This window comes from Protopterus annectens, chromosome 9.part0 (genome assembly GCF_019279795.1).
Source record: "Protopterus annectens isolate FY-2018-M chromosome 9.part0, PAN1.0, whole genome shotgun sequence".
NCBI lineage: Eukaryota > Metazoa > Chordata > Ceratodontiformes > Protopteridae > Protopterus > Protopterus annectens.
Genome location: NC_056743.1, coordinates 1923633722 through 1923653931, shown reverse-complemented (window position 1 = coordinate 1923653931; position 20210 = coordinate 1923633722). Strand labels below are relative to the sequence as shown.

At 46.3% G+C, this 20210-nt stretch overlaps 1 protein-coding gene across 1 annotated transcript in view; it reads right to left on the bottom strand.

The window, feature by feature from the left end:
* Nucleotides 1–20210, bottom strand: part of DHPS (deoxyhypusine synthase) — a gene marked incomplete in the record, with an annotated part of 571286 nt that overhangs the window by 9779 nt on the left and 541297 nt on the right. The window contains 2 exon segments of the mRNA XM_044084725.1: nucleotides 19007–19132; nucleotides 19641–19744. Coding sequence (XP_043940660.1) covers nucleotides 19007–19132; nucleotides 19641–19744 — 230 coding nt within the window.

Here is a 20210-nt window from a genome sequence, read left to right as displayed (position 1 = left end):
CAAACATTAAATAATAAAGTAGATGCTATTTCTCTACCAAGGGTTCCTTATACACTGTATTCTGCCCCAGATGTAACAACCACTATCAACCTGCAGAAATCATTTCTGTGCAATTAGGCTTTTTAACACGCTTATCCAGTCCAGGACTTTCACAGAAATAAAAGCAAAGAAAAAAATGTTAATTTATCCAGTTATCACTGACAACTGATACCTCACACAGCAAATACATTTCATTTAATGGTTGAAGGAGAAAAAGTAAAATAAACCTAAAATCAGGAAGCCCCTGAAAGTACAGTTGTGTACACTTACCATAAATGTAGGTGTTAGAGTGTATTCACTGTTGCAGTCATCACCTGTGGGTTATACTGCTGTGGTAGCACTCGGCCGGCCCGAATACCAGAGTCCATGTTTTTCTGTGTCGGCTACTGTTGCTTGCTGACTGACATCAGTGCGTCAGTGCTATATAGCAAGACAGCTGACTCCATTACATCAGTTTTTCTTGTCCTGACCAGTCAGAAGCCCAAGTAATATGGTAAAGAGGTCCTGGTGGCCAAAAGCCACCTACGAGAAGCTTATGTCTCCCTAAAGAAAGAAGATAAGGGGGAAGGAGGGAGGGTAACCAGGACTGCAACAGTGAATACACTCGAACATCTACATTTATGGCAAGTGTACACAACTGTACTATGTTCTTTGTGTTTCACTGTTGCAGTCATCACCTGTGGGAGGATTCCCAAAGCTGAGGAGAGGGGTGGTAGGATTAGTAGGAGACCAAGGCCTGGGTCAGCAAGCCCTGCAGAACTGCAGAGGCAAACCCTGCCCTAGCCTTAGAAACTAGAGGTAGGTGGTAATGCTTGGTAAAGGTATGGACAGAAGTCCAGGTGGCAGCTTCCAGCATGTCCCTGGTGGGAACTCCTCTGAGGAATGCTGTGGAAGTGGAGGCTGCCCTAGTAGAATGGGTTTGAATAAATTTAGGGGGTGGTGTTTCCCATGCAATCTGTAGCAGAAATGGATACAGTGTGATACCCATTTGGAAATTGTTTGCCTGGAAATGGTCTACCCCTCTGCCCCTGGGGCAAATCTGACAAGTAGTTGGTCTGTTTTCCTGAAGGGTTTAGGATGGTCCAGATATATCCGAGCTGTCTGTGCATGTCTAGTGAGTGCAAAATTATTTCCCCCTTGTTTTGAGGGTTAGGAAAGAAGGTGGGTAGATGTATGGCCTGACAGTCACATTTGATACTACCTTGGGCATAAAGAAGGGGTTAGTCCTCAGGGAAACCCTGTCTGCATGGAAAATAAAGGGCTCAATGGCCATCAGTGCCTGAAGTTCTGAAACCCTTCTAGCTGGAATGGCTGAGGCGTGGATTTTAATAGAAGAGAAGGAGAGGTCACTATTAAGTAGCTCTGCTAAGTAGTCCAGGATAAGAGGGATGGAAGGTTGAGATGTGTTGCCCCCTCTGGACTGGCCATTTTCCAGAGCAAGAGTTTCTGGTGCTGGGCCTTCTGGCCTTTGTGATAATATCACAGAACTGTTTGCACAACTGGGGCCCCCTTGTTTGCCTTTAGAGTATTAGCCATGCTGATAGTCAAAGTCTGCAAGTCTGGGTGCAGCACCCCCCCACCCCACCTGAGTCAGAAGGTCTAAGATCAGGGAAAGCTGCCTGGGAGGCTGTAGTGTCAGGTTGTGCAGTAAGGAGTACCAATGTTGTCTGGGCCAATCTGGAGCAATGAGGATGGCCTTTGGTCTCTCTTCCCTTATTTTGACCAGTACCTTGGGAATAAGAGGCAGAGGAGGGAATGTGTACACAAAGAAGAGGGTGCTCCAGGGGAAGGTCAAGGCATCCACCTTCCACGCTAGGTGGTGATACTCCCTGGTACAGAATTTTTTCAGCTGATGGTTAAGATGTGAAGCAAAGAGATCCACCTCCGGAGTCTGCCATTCCTGAGTGATCTGTAGAAAGATTTTTCTGTGGAGCTGCCATTCGTGGGGGTCCAGTAAGTTCCTGCTTAAGTGGTCTGCAGGGTGTTGTTGATCCCTGGTAGGTATTGGGCTATTAGATGTAGTCCCATGGAAGAGGCCGTCAGCCAGAGATTCATGGCTAGCCTGCACAGAGGGTACAATCGGGTCCCTCCCTGTTTGTTGATGTACCACATTACTGTGGTGTTGTCTGTTTTGATAAGGAGAACCCCTGGCCTGAGATGGGGTTTGAAGGATGTCAGAGCCTTTTGTACTGCCATCATTTCCTTCTGATTGATGTGTAAGGGAAGATGCTGGGAATCCCAAAGACCTTGGGTGCGCCTGCCTTCTAGGTAAGTGCCCCAAGCAATGTCTGAGGCGTCGGTGGTAATGGTCTGCCCGGTAGGGTAAAGGGAGGACCCTTGATGTTCATCGTGTTTCACTGTTGCAGTCATGACTGTTGGGTTCTCCCCTGCCGGCAGGCAGTCCTCGGTTGGCCAGAATCCCAAAGTCTGGGTCCGGTGTCGGCTGCTCAGCCATGCTCCCTGACGTCAGAGCGCCAGGAGTACAAAGCTGACAGCCGACGCCATGTTCTCCAGTCTTTCTTGCCGTGCGGTGATAGCAGTTCGCAAGTGCCGGTCGGCTGACTCCTGACAATTTTTATAAACGTATTTCAGTCCGAAGACTTTCTTCTCCTACTCAAAGCTAAGTACCCCGTTGGGGAAACTTTTTTCTTGCTCCAGTCCGATGTCAGAAAAAGTTAACTATTTCATGTGGGAAGCAAATATCTCATAAGGATTTTCATTCTTACTGTATTCCTTGCTTAGGCCCTGACCATGACGTAGCTAGTTGTCGGTTTTGTGCTAGATTCAATCAACGTACGATTAAACGAAGGTACGATTTTGCATTTCATTACTTTGGTATGCGTTTTAATTATAAAATGTCGGATACGGTTCCGGCTACCGGAGTTCACAAACGACGCAAGGATAAAGACAGGCCTCCGAGGTCCAAATCAGACGATGTTGTACAAGCAGAGCCAGCTTCAGGTTCGGCCGTCAGTGACGCGCTTTTGCAGCCCCTGTCGTCGGCCATTTCGGAACCGATGGCCAAAACGGACTCCCATGAGGAGCCAACTAGGCCTTTGAATATTTCTGTTGCAGGACCTTCGGACAATGCTCCTTCGGATGGGTCCGGAGCCGCTGTGCAGGTACCAGCTTCCGAAGGGGTTTTCAGGCCTACTCAGCTTCTAATAAAGGCAAAGACTCCTTCCAAATCAAAGACTGCAGCCCAGGCCTCTTCAGATCTGGCACCCAAGTCTCAGAAACAGTTACTTAAGATGGTGGAGGACTTACTATGATTAGGGGTTCACATCCCCCTCCAGGTAAAAGGCCAAGGCAGGAAGTGTATTATGACTCCTCTGATCAGGCTTCTGTTTCTTCAGTTTCATCTTCTGACCAGGAATATTCTTTCCCTCCTTATGAGGATTCTGATGCTGAGGAATCCATACCTTCAGCTTCTCCCCCTGAGGATTTCTCTTTTGGGGAAACTTTGCATGAAATGAGGGAACGTTTTCACTGGGAAGCAACCACATAAAAACCCACTCTGGGCACAAAACGTAAAAAGAACACCACAACAGTAGAACCACAGAGGACGCTTCACGAAGAACGGTGAAATAACCACTTTTAATACTAAAGAAGTGAACAACTTAGCGCTTTCACCAGTACAACTGGCTTCTTCAGAGTCGTTTGATACTTCACATTGCCATGAATTTATTGCACTTAACCCACAGCCATAGGTTAAAATTAAAATACCCCACCCAATAAAAACATCAAACTACTTAATATGTATATAGTCACACAAAATCCTCTCAAAAAATGTATATATACTGTATAAAAAAATATAATATACATATGATCATATATATATTGTTTGCAGCTAGCTTTAACAATTAAAAATTTCATTAAATTTGTTGAGATTTCAACTTCAAAAGGGGTTTTAAAGACACACCATCATTAAGCCCAGGGGGTTTCAGTGCATCAAGTCTTAACTGCCATTCTGTTTCTAGGGCACCCACTTTGTTCACCGTGTCCCCAAACTCAGAAATCCGTCCTACCACAAAAAACAAGAATTTGTTGAAATTGGAACATGTAGTACTGTGTAGGTATAACGCGTTGTGTAGGTCATTCTTTCTAATGGATCTAACATGTTCAGATATCCTGTCTTTCAACCTCCTAATGGTCTTACCTACGTAGAATGCCTCACATGACATGCACGAGGCCACGTATACTAAATTTAGTGTTACAGTTGCATTGACCAGGACATGGTATAGTGTACTTATAACCCCACACACATAGATAGGTGGGGTATTTTGATTTTAACCTACGGCTGTGGGTTAAGTGCAATAAATTCATGGCAATGTGAAGTATCAAACGACTCTGAAGAAGCCAGTTGTACTGGTGAAAGCGCTAAGTCGTTCACTTCTTTAGTATTAAAAGTGGTTATTTCACTGTTCTTTGTGAAGCATCCTCTGTGGTTCTACTGTTGTGGTGTTCTATTTTCACTGGGAAGGACAGGGGTACTCTGAATCTAAGAAAAGACTAAGGGATTTTCTTCTTCGTCCCCAACATAGACCCCTGGCTATTCCTCCTATTTTGGATATTGTGGATGATGCTTTTTCGGAGGCTAACTTAACTCCGGACTCTTTTCCTCCTGCTCCTGTCAAGCCAGACAGATATTATACGGTTCCTGATTCCCACCAGTTTTTATACAAGAATCCTACTGCTGACCCTGAAACCATTTCTCAGGGTCCTAAGGGCGTTAAGGCTGCTTCTGCTAAAAACCCCATTCCCACTGAGAAGGATTCCAGAGCTTTAGAAAGATGGGGCAAAAAAGTGTACACTTCTGCTACTTTATCTATTAGGGCTTTAAACTGTCAGTTTCATATGCTGAAATACCAGCAATTTCTACTGTCTGTTTTAAAACAAAAGCTAACTTCCAATGTTAAGTTGTCAATCTCGCCTTCATTCTTGCTTGATGGGTTCGGAGCCGATCCCTCGGCTCCGACTCGGCACTTGCTTTAGCTCGAGAACTCCTTTTACCAGCTCGAGGCAGCCCCATATCCCATGATGCAAGGCAGGAAGTACCCAGATCTCATTTGCCGCTTCGCTTGGGAGGTCTTCTCTTTACCAGCTCCTGGTAAGTTGTTCACACTTGTGATATTTAAGCCCCTTTTTTTAGTTAAAACTAATTTTTGATAGTTTAATTTTAAATTTAACCTTTTTCTGACAGAAATCCCTGTCTCTTTTAATTTTTAGTCAGTCAATTTCCCTATCCCTTCCCCCCCCCTGTTAGGGTGTGTGTGTTGGTGTTTTTTACTAAATACCTCTTGGTATTACTTTAATTTAATTTGACTGGTGTGTGTGTCTGTTGTGTTTAGGCACCATGTCTAAGGAGAGGGTTTCAGGTTTTAAGAAGTGTGACTCGTGCTGTCAGAAGATGTCTCTGACAGACGGTCACACTTCTTGCCTGTACTGTTTGGGCCCTCTTCACCTGCAGGACTCCTGTGCTATTTGTCAATCCTTCAGCCAGAGAGTCCTGCAGGAGAGACGCAATAAGTTGATTCTCAGGGGTCTTCTTAAGCCGGAGGGCTCTCCGGCTAAGTCGGCCCCACAAAATCAACCAAAACTGCCAAGGCCCAGGCTTCTGTTTCTAAGCCTGCGGCCTCGGCTCCGACTCGTATAGAGTCGAGATCGCCCGCTGGAGCCGATTCTGATCCACAAAGCTTTCGCCGATGGCTATCGGTGCCGAATCTGCTTTGACCACTGTGGTGTCGGCTCCGATCGGCTCCGACACCCACATGGCACGGGCATCGGTGTCGGCTCCGATTGGCTCCGACACCCATGTGGCACAGGCATCGGTGTCGGCTCCGATCGGCTCCGACACCGTTACTTTGGTGGCTGTATCGGCTCCGGCTGGAGCCGATACATCGAGACGTTCTGCCGGCTCAGAGAAATCGGTGCCGACAGGGTCAGTAGTATCGGCTCCGATGGCCCATTCCAGGAAGAGGTCGAGGTCTCCTTCCTTGGAGCCGATACTTTCGGCTCCGGCTTCGCCTCTTCTATCGGAACGGAGCCATCGGAGCCGATCTTCAAGGTCATCCAGGTTGTCAGATCATGACCTAGAGAGAGTGGTCAGTAGATTGCTCAAGTCACAGGTACTGGCCCAAATGCTACACAGTCCGTCTCAGCAGACGACTGTTGGTCCACACCCCGTTACTGTTCCTCCTTCGACTCTACCCCAGAGTTTGGAGTTGGAGTCTTCGGGCATGGTTACTGCTTCGGCTGGAGGACGGATACCTCCTTCTGTCCCTTCAGCCCCTACTCTTATCTCCTCTTCCTTAGAGGGATTCGGTGGTCGGGCTTCCATGGTCTCCTCCGAGGGGTGAGTGGCATCGGACCCTTGTCCGACCCGCTCTTCCCTTGGAGCCTCGGCCTTGGTGAGCTCGGCTCCGACATCTGCCTCGGAGACTTCCTTTCGGTGGCCCCTGGAGTTCCTAGCTCTTCGAGCGGGTTCTCTCGGACCTGCCTGGGAGGGGAGCATTCGAGGTGATGAAGAGTGTACTGGCCACTGGTATCAGTCAGCAGTCTCTTCCGTAGCTCCTCCCTCTATTGTACCTGTTGACATCTCTGCCACTTCTCTTGCTACAGGACCCAGAGATCCTCCGCCTCAGGTTTCCCCATTGGGAATTTCCCCTCTTCCGAGGATTCTCCTGATGTTTCGGAGATCCTCCTAGGAAGAGGACTTGTAAGAGGAAGCATGTAGACTCCCTGAGTCTGTCACTGGATACTGACTTTGATGAGTCAGAGGGATCCCCTAGATCCCCTCTGAGGATGTCTCCTTCTCAGACATCCTAGAACTTCTGAAACAGAGGGAAACTGGCCCACCAACAATCCCTCTGAGGATGAGTCAGTATACCTAGAGGCGTTTGGATCTCGGCCCTCCACCTCCTGGGTGTCTCCGCCTTTCGACCCCCTTATGCAGGTTATTGCACGAAGGCGTGGACAGCTCCTGACTCTGTAGAGCCAGTCCCTAGGAGGCCTTCTAAATTTATCACTGCCCCTAGTGACAAACAATTCCTTACCAAAGGTGTCCCTGCTGATGCCATGGTGGTGGCTGCGGCCACCAAAAAGGAACTTGCAGATCCTTCCGTGCCCGTCCATCCTCCTAATAAGGACTCTAGGACCATGGATAGGTACGGCAAGCGGATGTTTTCCTCAGCGACCTTTGCTATGCTCGCTGAATTATCTTTGTCACTTCACCAGACTCCAGAGAGATATCCTGAAGGAGCTGGGAGAAGTAGTTCAGGATCCTACAGCTGCAGGGGCCCAAGAAAAGATTGCTTCGCAGCTAGGAACCCTCAATTCCATTGCTAACTCCTCCATGCGGCTAATATCTTATGCTGCGGATGGAGCGAGTAGAGCCGCAGGCACAGGTGTGGCTCTTAGACGCCAAGCCTGGATGCGGCTATGTGATTTTGCGGATCCCTTTAAGGCGTCCTTCACAAATTCTCCCTTTGATGGGTCAGCTTTGTTTGGCCCTCAGGTGAAGGAGACCTTGACCAGGTGTGAGCAGGACGGCAAGACTCTTTCTGCTGTTGGAGTCCGTTTTCCACCCCTTCTAGGCCTTATCCCAAAGGACAGAAGGGTGGGAAGATGTGGTTCCGTAAATCCCAAGGAGTCACGCCGGATTCACGTGGTCAGTTTACCCCTAGAGGCAGAGGGGTAACAACAACAGGCGCGCTCTAGAGGCAGAGGGGTCCAAGAACCAGGGCAACAGGGAGTCTCTTCCTGAGAAGCCCTTTCAGCATCCCTGAGGTGTTGCCCGGCTGTCCCTCCTTGGAGGCAGTCGGGAAGATTATCACTGTACCCAGAAGCCTGGCATTCCCTCACTCAAGACAGATGGGTACAGTCGATCATATCCAAGGGTTACATAATTCCTTTCGAGGAAAGTCCCTTCCCCTCAAGTTCCCTTCCAGATGTACCACCCGGTCTAAGGGACATTGCAGAGTTAGAAATCGCAAAACTACTGCAAAAAAGAGCCATTCAGCCAGTTACAATAGACCATTCAGAGCCCGGAATCTACTCAAGGTTCTTTTTGGTCCCCAAAAAGACGGGAGACTGGAGACCAATATTGGATCTCAGCAGACTCAACAAGTCTGTGAGGAAGACAAGATTCCGAATGGTCACTCTTCAGTCAATTCTGCCCTTCTTACAGAAGGACAACTGGATGTGCTCAATAGATCTTCAGGATGCGTACTATCACATCAAAATTCACAGACGCTCCAGGAGATTTCTCCGCTTTCGGCTGGGGTCCAGTCATTTCCAGTTCAGAGCCCTGCCCTTTGGTCTCACTACAGCCCCCAGAGTGTTCACCAAATGCATGGCAGTGGTCACGGCTCACCTGAGACGTCAAGGATTCCAGGTGTTTCCGTATCTCGACGACTGGCTCCTGTCAGCCACCACCAGGCATCAGCTTATACAAGCCAGGGATTACACAATAGACCTTTGTTCTCATTTGGGCATCTCAGTCAACTTCGAAAAGTCATCCTTATCGCCCTGCCAGTCTATTACCTTCATAGGCAAACTTAAACACTGTTCGGATGTCAGCTACCCTTACAGAACAAAGAGTTTCAGACATTCAGACTCATGTCAGGATCATTCTGGCCAGCAAGAAGGTACAGGCCAGAATGGTTCTAAAGGTATTAGGTCTCATGGCTGCGGCCATTACTCTTCTTCCCCTGGCTCGATTCTACATGCGCCTCCTTCAGTGGATGCTGTTCACACAGTGGTCATACCAGCAACTCCCAATGCGTCACCAGATTCTGGTGACACAAACATGCAAAGAACATCTTGCTTGGTGGATCACATAGTCTCAGGTTCACCAAGGCAGGTGCTTTGTACCTCCGTCCCCGATAGCCACTGTCACCACGGATGCCTCCCTGATCGGGTGGGGGGGGTCATTATCAGGGCAGGATGGTTCATGGGACGTGGCAACCGTTCGAGTACCATCTGCACATAAATGTCCTGGAGATGAGAGCAGTGCTTTTAACGTTGCAAGCCCTCAACGACTTTCTTCCCGTAGGGACAATTGCAGTCCTCACAGACAACATGTCTGTAGTTTGGTATATCAACAAACAGGGCGGAACCAAGTCCTACCCCTTGTGTCGAGAAGCGCTCAGACTATGGCAATGGGCGATCTCCTCTCATCGGTTTCTGGTAGCAACGCATATCCCTGGGAAAACCAACATTATAGCGGACAGATTGAGCAGAGCTATTCTCATGCCTCACGAGTGGTCTCTCAAGCAATCCATAGCGGAAGAGATTTTTCTGGAATGGGGTCGGGCATGTTGCGATCTTTTGCTACTCCCCAAAACAGCAAATGTCCAGACTTCTTCAGCCTCTTCCCTCTATCAGGCCATCCCCCCAGAGACGCTCTGACCCAGGTTTGGCCCCAGGGACTTCTTTATGCCTTCCCTCCATTTCCTCTGATCCCTCAGGTGATCCAGAAAGCTACCGTTGTGAGAGCCAAATTGATTCTCATTGCCCCTTACTGGCCTCGACAAGTTTGGTTTCCGTTCCTCCATCGTCACCTTTTGGTGCAGCCGTGGCATCTGGACCCAGTGCCAGATCTACTGATTCACCAATCCGGTCAGCTGCACCGGTCAATCCCTTCTCTCAACCTCACAGCATGGTTGCTCCACTTCCTTCCTTAGCCAGGCTTCCTTTGATCTCTAACCCAGTTAGAGACATCATAGTAGCTTCACTAAAATCCTCTACCAGGAGGATTTATACAAGCAAATGGAAACGTTTCTCTTATTGGGCTAAGGCCCAGAATATTGATCCTTTTACTGCCCCTGTTCAGGCAGTCCTGGACTTCTTAGCAGAGATTTTTCATGCAGGCTCCTCTTCTTCCACAGTTAGAGTTCAATTGGCTGCTATTTCCAATTTTCATGTTGGGATAGCAGATCATAATATTATGTCCCATAGGCTCTGCAGGGCCTTCTTGAAAGGAATTTTCCTACTAAAGCCTCCAATCAGGAATCCTCCTCCTCAGTGGGATCTAAATTTAGTGCTGACATCCTTGATTCTTCCCCCCTTCGAGCCAGCTGTTTCTTGTTCCCTGAAATATCTTTCTTGGAAAACTTTATTCCTAGTGGCTATTACATCTGCCAGGAGGGTGTCTGAACTTCATGCTCTTTCGGTTCGACCTACCTATTTGATTTTTCACAAAGACAGAGTATCTTTGAGAACTAATCCATCCTTTTACCTAAAGTCGCTTCAAAAACAATCTGAATCAATCCATTGATCTCCCCGTATTTTTCCTAACTATTCAGATAGAGCTGAACAAAAGCTACATTATCTTGGCGTCCACCGTCAGCTCAGATATTATTTGGACAGAACAAAAAATTTAGAAAATCTGATCAACTTTTTGTTTCCTATGCGGATAATAAAAATGGCCTACCTGTTTCTAAAGTGACTTTGTCCAGATGGCTTTCTTCGGTCATCACTGAAATTTATACGATCAGGGGAAAACAGCTGTGCTCAAAACCTAAAGCACATTCAACTAGGAGTTTAGCTACTTCTACAGCTTTTCAAGCTAGTCTACCTTTGGACACTATTTGTGCAGCGCCACTTGGGCCACTCCTCACACTTTTGTTTCCCATTACAAATTGGACTTGGCCCCCAGGGACAGAGCCAGTTTTGGCTCTACAGTCCTCAAGAGTTTGTTCCATTGAGCCACCCAGGATAGAGGTGCTAGGGCCGCGGTCCCATCAAGCAAGAATGAAGGCGAGATTGACAACTTAACATTAAGAAGTTATGTACCTACCATAACGTTCCATGTTAGTTGTCTTCTCTAGCCTTCTTTCTTGCGACCTCCCTCCTTCCCCTGGCCTGGACAGACCTTGTATAAGAAACTATTATGCTAAAGACCATTCAGACCTGGTCCTTTTTCCATCTGTAAGTTTCTTCTTCCTTTGGGAAGTATTTTATGCTTGGTGTTATTGCCCTTTTGTCAACAAACGAGATCTGGGTACTTCCTGCCTTGCATCATGGGATATGGGGCTGCCTCGAGCTGGTAAAAGGAGTTCTCGAGCTAAAGCAAGTGCCGAGTCGGAGCCGAGGGATCGGCTCCGAACCCATCAAGCAAGAAAGAAGGCGAGAGAAGACAACTAACATGGAACGTTATGGTAGGTACATAACTTCTTATTTCCGCCTGTGCAGATAAGGAATTACATGACTTAATGCATGCCACTGAACAAGTTGGGAAGCATGGTTTACACTGTGGATTTGGTGCCTTGGAGGCTTCTTGTAGGGCTGCTGCCTCTGGCACAGTCATTAGAAGGCATGCATGGTTAAAGGAACAAAATTTGCCAGATCAAGTAAAAGCTAAATTATTGGATGCTCCTGTTCAGCATAATGTTTTGTTTGGATCTAAAGCTGAAGAGGTGATTAAAAAGATGGAGGACAAGGCTAAGTCCATGCAAACAGTTAAAGATTTCTTACAAGTACAGACACCCAGATTTAGTAGGAATTGGCCTACTAAAAATTGTTCCTTTCCCAATTCTGACAGGCCTCAGAGGGGTAGATACAGACGCTCCCGAGGAAAGGCCTCAAACGCAAGCCTCTTATAGACCAAGACAGTGGACTGCTTCCACCCCTAGGGGAGGAGAGGACAGGTCGCAAGTTCATAGAAAACAGACTCAATGACTCCCTCTGTTGGGCTGCAGGAACTTCTTGCCTGGAAGCCCCTCTGAGGAAAACTTTCTCTTTTTCACCTAAATTGGACTCATATAACCCAAGACAAGTGGGTCCTGGATGTGGTTTCAAGAGGTTACAAATTCCATTTTCATACCCTACCAAGACCAAGCGGATGGCCAGATCTTCCAAAACATCAATGGTTAGAGGCCTTAAACCAAGTGGAAGCTCTCTTGGCTATGAAAGCCATAGAACTGGTTCCACTTTCAGAGATGGGACAAGGTTTTTACTCAAGGCTCTTTAGTCCCCAGAAAGCAAAATTCATGGAGACCCATTCTGGATCTGTCAGTCTTGAACACTTTTCTCGAGATACCAAAATTCAAGATGCTTACTCTACAGCAGCTACTTCCAATGTTGACCAAAAATGCATGGATGGTAACTTTGGATTTAAAGGAGGCATATTTACACATTCCCATCAGGCAGGAATGCAGAAAATACCTCAGGTTCAAGGCCGGATTGAGGCACTATCAATTCTCTGCGCTGCCCTTTGGATTGTCTACTGCGCCCAGGGTCTTCACCAAATGCCTGGCTCCAGTAGTAGCTTATTGCAGACTCAAGGGAATTCAAATTTACCCTTATCTGGACGACTGTCTTATTCAAGCAGACAGCAAGGATGTCTTACGCCAGCATCTAGAATTTGTTCAGAATCTTCTCAAGTTCCTGGGATTCACTGTAAACATAAAGTCAAATTTGACACCCTCACAACAGATAATTTTTCTGGGTACTTTTCTAAACACAACAACCCAGATGGCATTTCTGACGTACGAAAAACAATTACAGCTGGCTTCAACTTTCAAAACCTTGGCAACATTAACTCAGCTATCTGCAAGGAAATTCCTGCAGGCTTTGGGTTACATGGCCTTCTGCATCCTTCTCGTACCATATGCAAGACTACATATGAGGAAAATACAGTGGTACCTAAAACGTGTATGGTCTCAGCATTGCCACAGTTTAGACATACAGATCACCGTCCTGCCTCTTCTTCAAAAGGAATTCCTTTGGCGGTCCGAGGCATGTACTCTAAACAAAGGAAAACCCGTCACTCTGCCTCCAGCCACTCAGATACTAACCACAGACGCCTCAGATTATGCATGGGGAGCTCATTTTCAGGGCAACTGTCTGCAGGGCCTTTGGACAAAGGATCAGAAGCACCTGCATATCAATTTAAAGGAAATGTTAGCCGTTCAGAAAGCTCTATTGACCTTCAGGAATCTTCTACAACCAGGACAACTACTGATACGGACAGACACCACCACAGTTATGTGGTACATAAACAAGCAAGGGGGATCTCATTCCTATCCCCTTTGCAGACTAGCCATGAATCTTTGGAACACAGCTCTAGCTTGCAAACTGGACCTTCAAGCTCAGTTTCTACCAGGGAAGCAAAACTTCCTTGCAGACAGTCTGAGCAGAAACCTGTCGGACCCACACGAATGGATGCTGGACACCGAAATATTCAAGATGATTACAGCAGTCTGGGGATGTCCTCACATAGACCTCTTTGCATCCCACCTCAATCAACTAAAGATTTTTCGCACCAGGACATTCCACGAACTAGCTTGGAAAGTGGATGCACTATCATTCAGTTGGAGAAACCTCTCTGGGTATGCCTTCCCGCCTCTACCTCTTCTTCCATGGGCATTATTAAAGATCAAACAGGACAAGCCCAAGATGATAATCTTGCCGGCCCCAAATTGGCCTCGACAGTTTTGGTATCCAACACTGAAAAACCTTTGTCTGGAGCCCCCTTGGGTTTTACCACAGACTCCGAACCTTCTGTCCCAACACCAGGGTCTGGTTCTGCACTCCCATGTCAAAACTCTCAGCCTGGCGGCCTGGTTAATCCAGGGTCTATGATTCATTCTCTCCTATCCAAGCAGGTTATGGATGTCATTTTAGAAGCCAGACATCCTAGCACTAGAAAATCTTATGCAGGAAAATGGAAAAGATTTTGTTCCTGGATGCAGGCTCAGGATTCAGATCCTCTTATTCCTAACATTCCTCTGATTTTACTTTACCTGACAGACCTCTTACATAAGGGTCTCTCTTTCTCTTCCATAAAGATACATGCCTCCGCTATTTCTGCTCATTATAATACAGACCCTCCAATCTTTTCCCACCAGCTCATGAGACAGTTTCTCAGAGGAGCTAAGAACTTAAGGCCCCCTAGATCTCCACCCATTCCTGCTTGGGATCTCAACTATGTTTTGGAAAAACTCACCTTGCCTCCTTTTGAGCCTGCTGCCACATATGACATCAAGTTTTTATCATGGAAGACAGCCATCCTGTTAGCTTTGACCTCTGCCAGGAGAGTTTCGGAGTTGCAAGCTCTCATGGCTGTGGAACCTTATATTATTTTTCAAGACAGGGTGTCTTTAAGGACTAATCCTACTTTCATGCCTAAGGTGGTTTCCAAAGTGGCTTTAAATCAAACTATTCACTTGCCAACTTTTTTCCCCACTCCTCAAAATAAGGGGGAAAGGATCTTGCATTCCTTGGATGTACACAGACAACTACGTTTTTACCTGGACAGAACCAAGGACATCAGGAAATCAGAGCAATTGTTTGTTTCTTATGCTTCAAGTTCCCAAGGTAAAGCTATTTCAAAACAGACCATTTCTAAATGGATTGCTCATGGAATCAGATTTTGTTATTCACACCATGGAAAGCAAATCCCAGGGAGTATAAGGACTCACTCTACCAGAGCTGCTACCACTTCAGCTGCCTTCCTCAGGAGAGTTCCTACCAAGGACATTTTTGGAAGCTGCAACTTGGAGTTCAGTGCATACTTTTTCTAAGCACTACAATCTACCTCTTTACTCTAAGTCTAGGGCAGGCTTAGCTTCTGCAGTCTTGCAGGGCCTTTTAGCCGCCCCCTCTACTTTATGACCACCTCCCTTTTATTCTGCTTTGGGATTCAACCCTACAGTCATGACTGCAGCAGTGAAACATGATGAATATAGTACAGTTGTGTACACGTACCATAAATGTAGATGTTCGAGTGTCTTCACTGTTGCAGTCTGGGTTTCCCTCCCTCCTGTCCCCTCTTATTTTTTCTTTTGTGTGGTTCCCTTTTTCACCTTTCTTCTGAGGTGTATTTGCAAAGGGTATGGGATCTTACTCTTTTTGGAACACCTGACATCTGGGGCAAGAAAAACTGGAGAACATGGCGTCGGCTGTCAGCTTTGTACTCCTGGCACTCTGACGTCAGGGAGCATGGCTGAGCAGCCGACGCTGGACCCAGACTTTGGGATTCTGGCCGACCGAGGACTGCCTGCCGGCAGGGGAGAACCCAACAGTCATGACTGCAACAGTGAAGACACTCGAACATCTACATTTATGGTAAGTGTACACAACTGTACTTTCTTGGCACAGGCCCCTGCCCACCAAAGACACTCTGCCCTAATACAGGGGATCAGAGGGAGAGAGGTCTCTAGAGATTGTGTGCGCTGACACCAAAGGTTCACTAGATACCACTGAAGTATTCTCATGTGAAGCCTGGCCAGAAGAGTTAAATGCCATGTATCCCAAAGGCTTGCAGGAACTTCCTTGCAGTGAGGTGACTTCTGGAAGCCAACTGGGAAAAGTAGAGAGGTAGGAAACGCTGCTTTTCTGGGTACAGGAAAGGCCATTTGGGATGCTGTGTCCAGCAGTGCTTCCAAGAAATGATCTTCCTGGAGGGTGTATGCATTGATTTCTTCTTGTTGATGGTGAACCCTAAGGAAGTTAGGAGGGTTTTGACAAAGAAGAGGTCCTGGAGCAGCTTTTCTCTGCACTCTGCCTGAATGAGGCAGTCATCCAGATAATGGTAAATCTGTACGTTTCTCTGTCTGCAAAATGCTATGGCTGGGGCTAAGCATCTGGTGAATACCCTGGGAGCAGTAAGACAAAGGGTAGCGCAGAGAACTGAAAGTGTTGTGAGCCTGCTCTGAAGCGCATGAATTTCCTGCAGGATCCCCTTATGGGGATGTGGAGGTAGACATCTTTTAGGTGTAGGGTCACTAACCAGGCATTTTTTTTGTCAGCACAGGCAACAGCTGCTGCAAAGTTAGCATTTTGAATTTGGGGACCACCAGAGAGGTGTTCAGAATGGCTAGATCCAGGACGGGGCGCTAAGTGCCCTCTTTTCTTGGAACAAGGAAGTCTAGAATAAAAGCCTTTGCCTGTTTGATCTGGGGGAACAGGTTCTACTGCCCCCTGGGATATGAGAGTTTGGACTCGTTTCAATGCCTCTGTCCACTTACTTGGAGGTAAGTCTGGGTACCCTCTTGGAACTGGGAGTTAGTTGAAAGAGATTTTGTATCCCTGAAAAATGATCTTTAAGACCCATTGGTCCTTCGTTACTGAAAGCCAATTTTCTTTGCAGAGGGAGAGCCCTCCTCCTAGCATTTGGTGAGTGAAAGGAGGGGGAGAAAGGGAGTCATTGAGAGTTTTTGCCATAAAAGGATGATTTAGAACTCCCTGCCTTTGTGGCAGAGGTGGTCCACTGTTTGGTTCTCTGTTGTCCCTGGGATAGGGGCATGGATGGTCCGTCTCTGCGGGGCTTGCCTTGCCCCTGTCTGCTAAGTGTAGGAAAGGACCAGTGCTTACAGGGAAAATTCCTGCTGAACCTAGGAGGCTGAACCTGAAAGAAATCTTTTACTGTTTGCTTATATTTTGCTTTGTCTTCCATCTTTTTAAGCACCTCTTCTGCTTTTACTCCAAACAAGCAGTCCTTATCCAAGGGTGCATCCATTAATTTAGACTTGACATGATCAGGGAGAGGTTGTTCAATCATGCAGGTCTCCTAATGACAGAACTTGACACTGTTGCCCTGCTTGAGGCTTCTAGGGCATTATACCCACAGTGTAATGAATGTTTGGCCACTTGACAAGTAGAGTGCAGTAAATCTGCTAACTCTTTCGAACTGGCACAGTCAGGAAAGGTTGAAATATTTAGCTTTAATAGTTCCAAAGTGTGTTGTTGATATTTTAACATACGGAACTGACAGTTGAGTGCTCCGATAGCAGAGGTGTATACTTTTTTACCCCATCTGTCCAGAGCTCTGGAATCCTTGTCAGAATGAATAGGATTATTTGCATTCTTTGCAGAACTAGCCTTAGCTCCTTTAGGTCCCCGTGTAATGACCTCCGGGTCTGCAGCAGGATTTCTGTACAGGTATTTGTGAGAATCTGGGACTCTAATACCCATGGGATTTACTGGGAGCAGGTGGGAGTGCGTCAGGGGCTAAGCTGGATTCATGGAAAACATCATCCACCACTTCTAAGATGGGGGGGGGTGGCCAGGGGTCTGTGCTGGGGCAGATCTGGAAACTCTTAGTCTTTTCTTAGACTGGGGGAAGTCCTGAGAGTCCCAGTAGAAAAGTTCCCTGAGGGTGTGAAGAGTTTCCGCACAGGAAAGGTCTTCTGGTGAGGAGACTAAAGAGATAGCTTCCTCTGCATCTGATTCCTCAAGCAGTCAGAGGCGGCTGTTCCTCTTCCAAATCTGAATAATCTGATTCCTCAGAATCCTGTTCTGTCATTATTTCAGGAGAAGGGTATCTTTTCCTTTTAGAAGTTGAGGCCTGACTAACCCTGATAAGGGAGACAAGATCCTCCACCATTTTAAGCATTTGGGCTTGGGGTGGTGGAGCAGGAGTAAAATGGTGGCTAGAGGTAGATTTTCTAGGAGTGGCCTGGCTTCTAGGCCAAAAAGAGTATCCATCGGTCTGAGAGAAATGGTAGTCAGATGAGATGTCGATTTTGTCCAGAATTGGTAGTGCGAAAGGCCTGCTCGGAAGCTGGTGCCTGCGTCGTGACTCCGGACCCAACTGAGGCAGAGACAACCAAAGGCTCGGAAGACAAAGAAAATTTCTGTGGCATACCGGATTCTGAAAGGGTCTCGGTAGAGGCCTGCGTAGATATCGTATTGGGCATCAGGGGCTGCGAAAGTGCCTCACTGAATTCCAGAGAGCTGACTAACTGCTTAGCGGTATCAGAAGGCTTAGCCTTGTGTGTGTCTGTCTTTATCTCTACATTTTTTAGGTATATCTACAGTTTGTTGGTTGATGGACGCCATTTCGGAATGCGAAGACGGAAGGTGAAAATACCGGTCTACAATAAGAGCTTTATGACGAATGGTTCTCACGTTAAACACAGCACAGAACCGGCAACAGGGGACATCATGGTCTGGGCCTAAACAAGTGATGCAGTATGAATGGAAGTCTCAGTGTGGTATCTGCTTTCCACAGGCGAGAAAATTGTTAACTTTTTCGGACATCGGTTAGTGCAAGAAAAAAGGATCCCCAAAGGGGTACTTAGCTTTAGACATTTTCAGCTGTAATTTGAAGTCTGCTAGTAATCGACCGGCACACTTGCAAACTGCTTCTGCTACAGGCTCCACGGCAAGAAAGACTGGTGCAATGGCATAGGCTGCCTTGCTTTATAGCACCGACGCCCTGACACCAGTCTGCAAGCAACAGAAGCAGACGTAGAAAAACATTTGACTCTGGTATTCAGGCTGGCTGAGTGCTACCACAACAGGGATGACTGCAACAGTGAAACACTAAGAACATCTAAGCTTTATACTTTGCAGTATAAAAAACCTAGATGGCAGGTTATCTCCAGAAAAAAAATCTGTTTATCCCACTTGACAAGTCACGTTAGTAGTACATTCTAGATGGTTTTATTTAGTCCCCCCTTTCTCATTTATAAACAGTTGTGCACAACTGCACCTTTCTAGAGGTAGTTCGAAGGCACTATTAAAATAAATTTGGAGAAAGAGGGAATCAAACTACAGACTACATCCTGAAGCTAGTTAGCAAGCCGTAGCCTTAGTTTCTATGCTATCCTGCTAGAAAATATACCCTACATCAAAATGGACACTTGGGTAGCTGCAAATGTGGGCACTCTGTAAAGCAACTTATCTCATGATCTTGATGGCGGAAGAGACATAGTTGGGTCCCTCACTTTTTTTTTTTTTTTTTGGAGGGGGGTACAAACCAGATGTAGGTCCTATTAAGAACTATAAAATATATAAGAAAGTAATTAATGCAGAGTAGGGCTTCATTGCATCCACAATGAAATTTAAAAAACAAAGGGACATTCCATCAAATCATACTGGGTTCCTGTGCAAGTCACTTTAACCTTGTTTTATTTAAAATTAAACACTTCAAAATGTCTGAAGCAGAATTTTCTAATCTTCCCAACAAATAGCTGATATTAAGGTCAGAGATTATCACTAATCTCTTAAAACGTACCTTTACTGGAGTTGCATCCACACGAATCTTTCCCCAAGAAACAGCCTCATCTGGTCTTGCTCCAGCATCTGACCCATCAAATTCCTGGGCAGTGTTAACATACACTGCATAGTTTGCTCCATTTCTCTGTAATGAAGATACCCCAAAAAATAAAGAGCTAGTTAGTACCCTTATTATTTACATGCTTTACCTCCCTTAAATCTCTCCTGCATCTATATTTGTTTCACCACCACCAATTCTCACAGAGCTATCTCTGTGGTTGACACACACTGGACAATTACCTTCTCACACAGTGAACTCTGTAGTTATAATCCAGGTCTCAAGGATCAATGTACAAAACATAATTCCTGGACTCTCACCCAGTCATCACTGTCCTTACAAATAAGTAGCAGTTGTCTGACTAAACAGGGAAGTGATAGCATCCAGTTCACTGGACAGGGAAGACAAGGCAAAGCACCTTTTTTAGCCCACTAAAGCCATTAACCATTTGTTCTTGTGTAGACAAATTTTACAATTTAAAATAACTAAAGCTAAACTAAATGAAACCCAAATGTGCATTTTAGAGCATTTAAACATAAATGCGGCATATATATGGAATGCAAAAGCCTTAAGTATTCTGAATGAAAATACATACCATCAGATTTGCATTAGCGATGTGATGCTTTATAAGACCTCCACCCAGAATGATGAGCCCAGTTCTCTTGGCAAAAACTGCTTGGCAATTGACCAATCTGATATCTAAAGAGGGGCAGGAAATTAAACACAATATCATGATCACTTCCATTTCTTGAAAGATCTCACAAAAGCAGTGGCAAACATGCTTTCTCCTGCTGCCAGCACTTGTCAGTAGAAAGTGATTTTAGACACTGAAAACAAAACTATATACAGTACACAAAAATATTACAGCATAAAGCGTTGTTGCCTCACAGTAAGACGCTATCCGGTTCGATTCTCAGCTAGAGCGTCTTCTGCATGGAGACATGCGTGAATGGGCGCACCTTCGTTGAAGGTTGTGAGTCAGGGCTGGTAACTCGGCACGTAAAAATCAACTACCAATCATTAGCGGACCGGAGTTCTGCTGTGGCGACCCCTAACAGGGAAAAGCCAAAAGACACAACAAAATAGCAGCAATCTAGTACTTATTTGCTGGGATGACAGAGTAAAATGTAATGAACTGAACTGCCTTTAAATGTAAGCTACAATG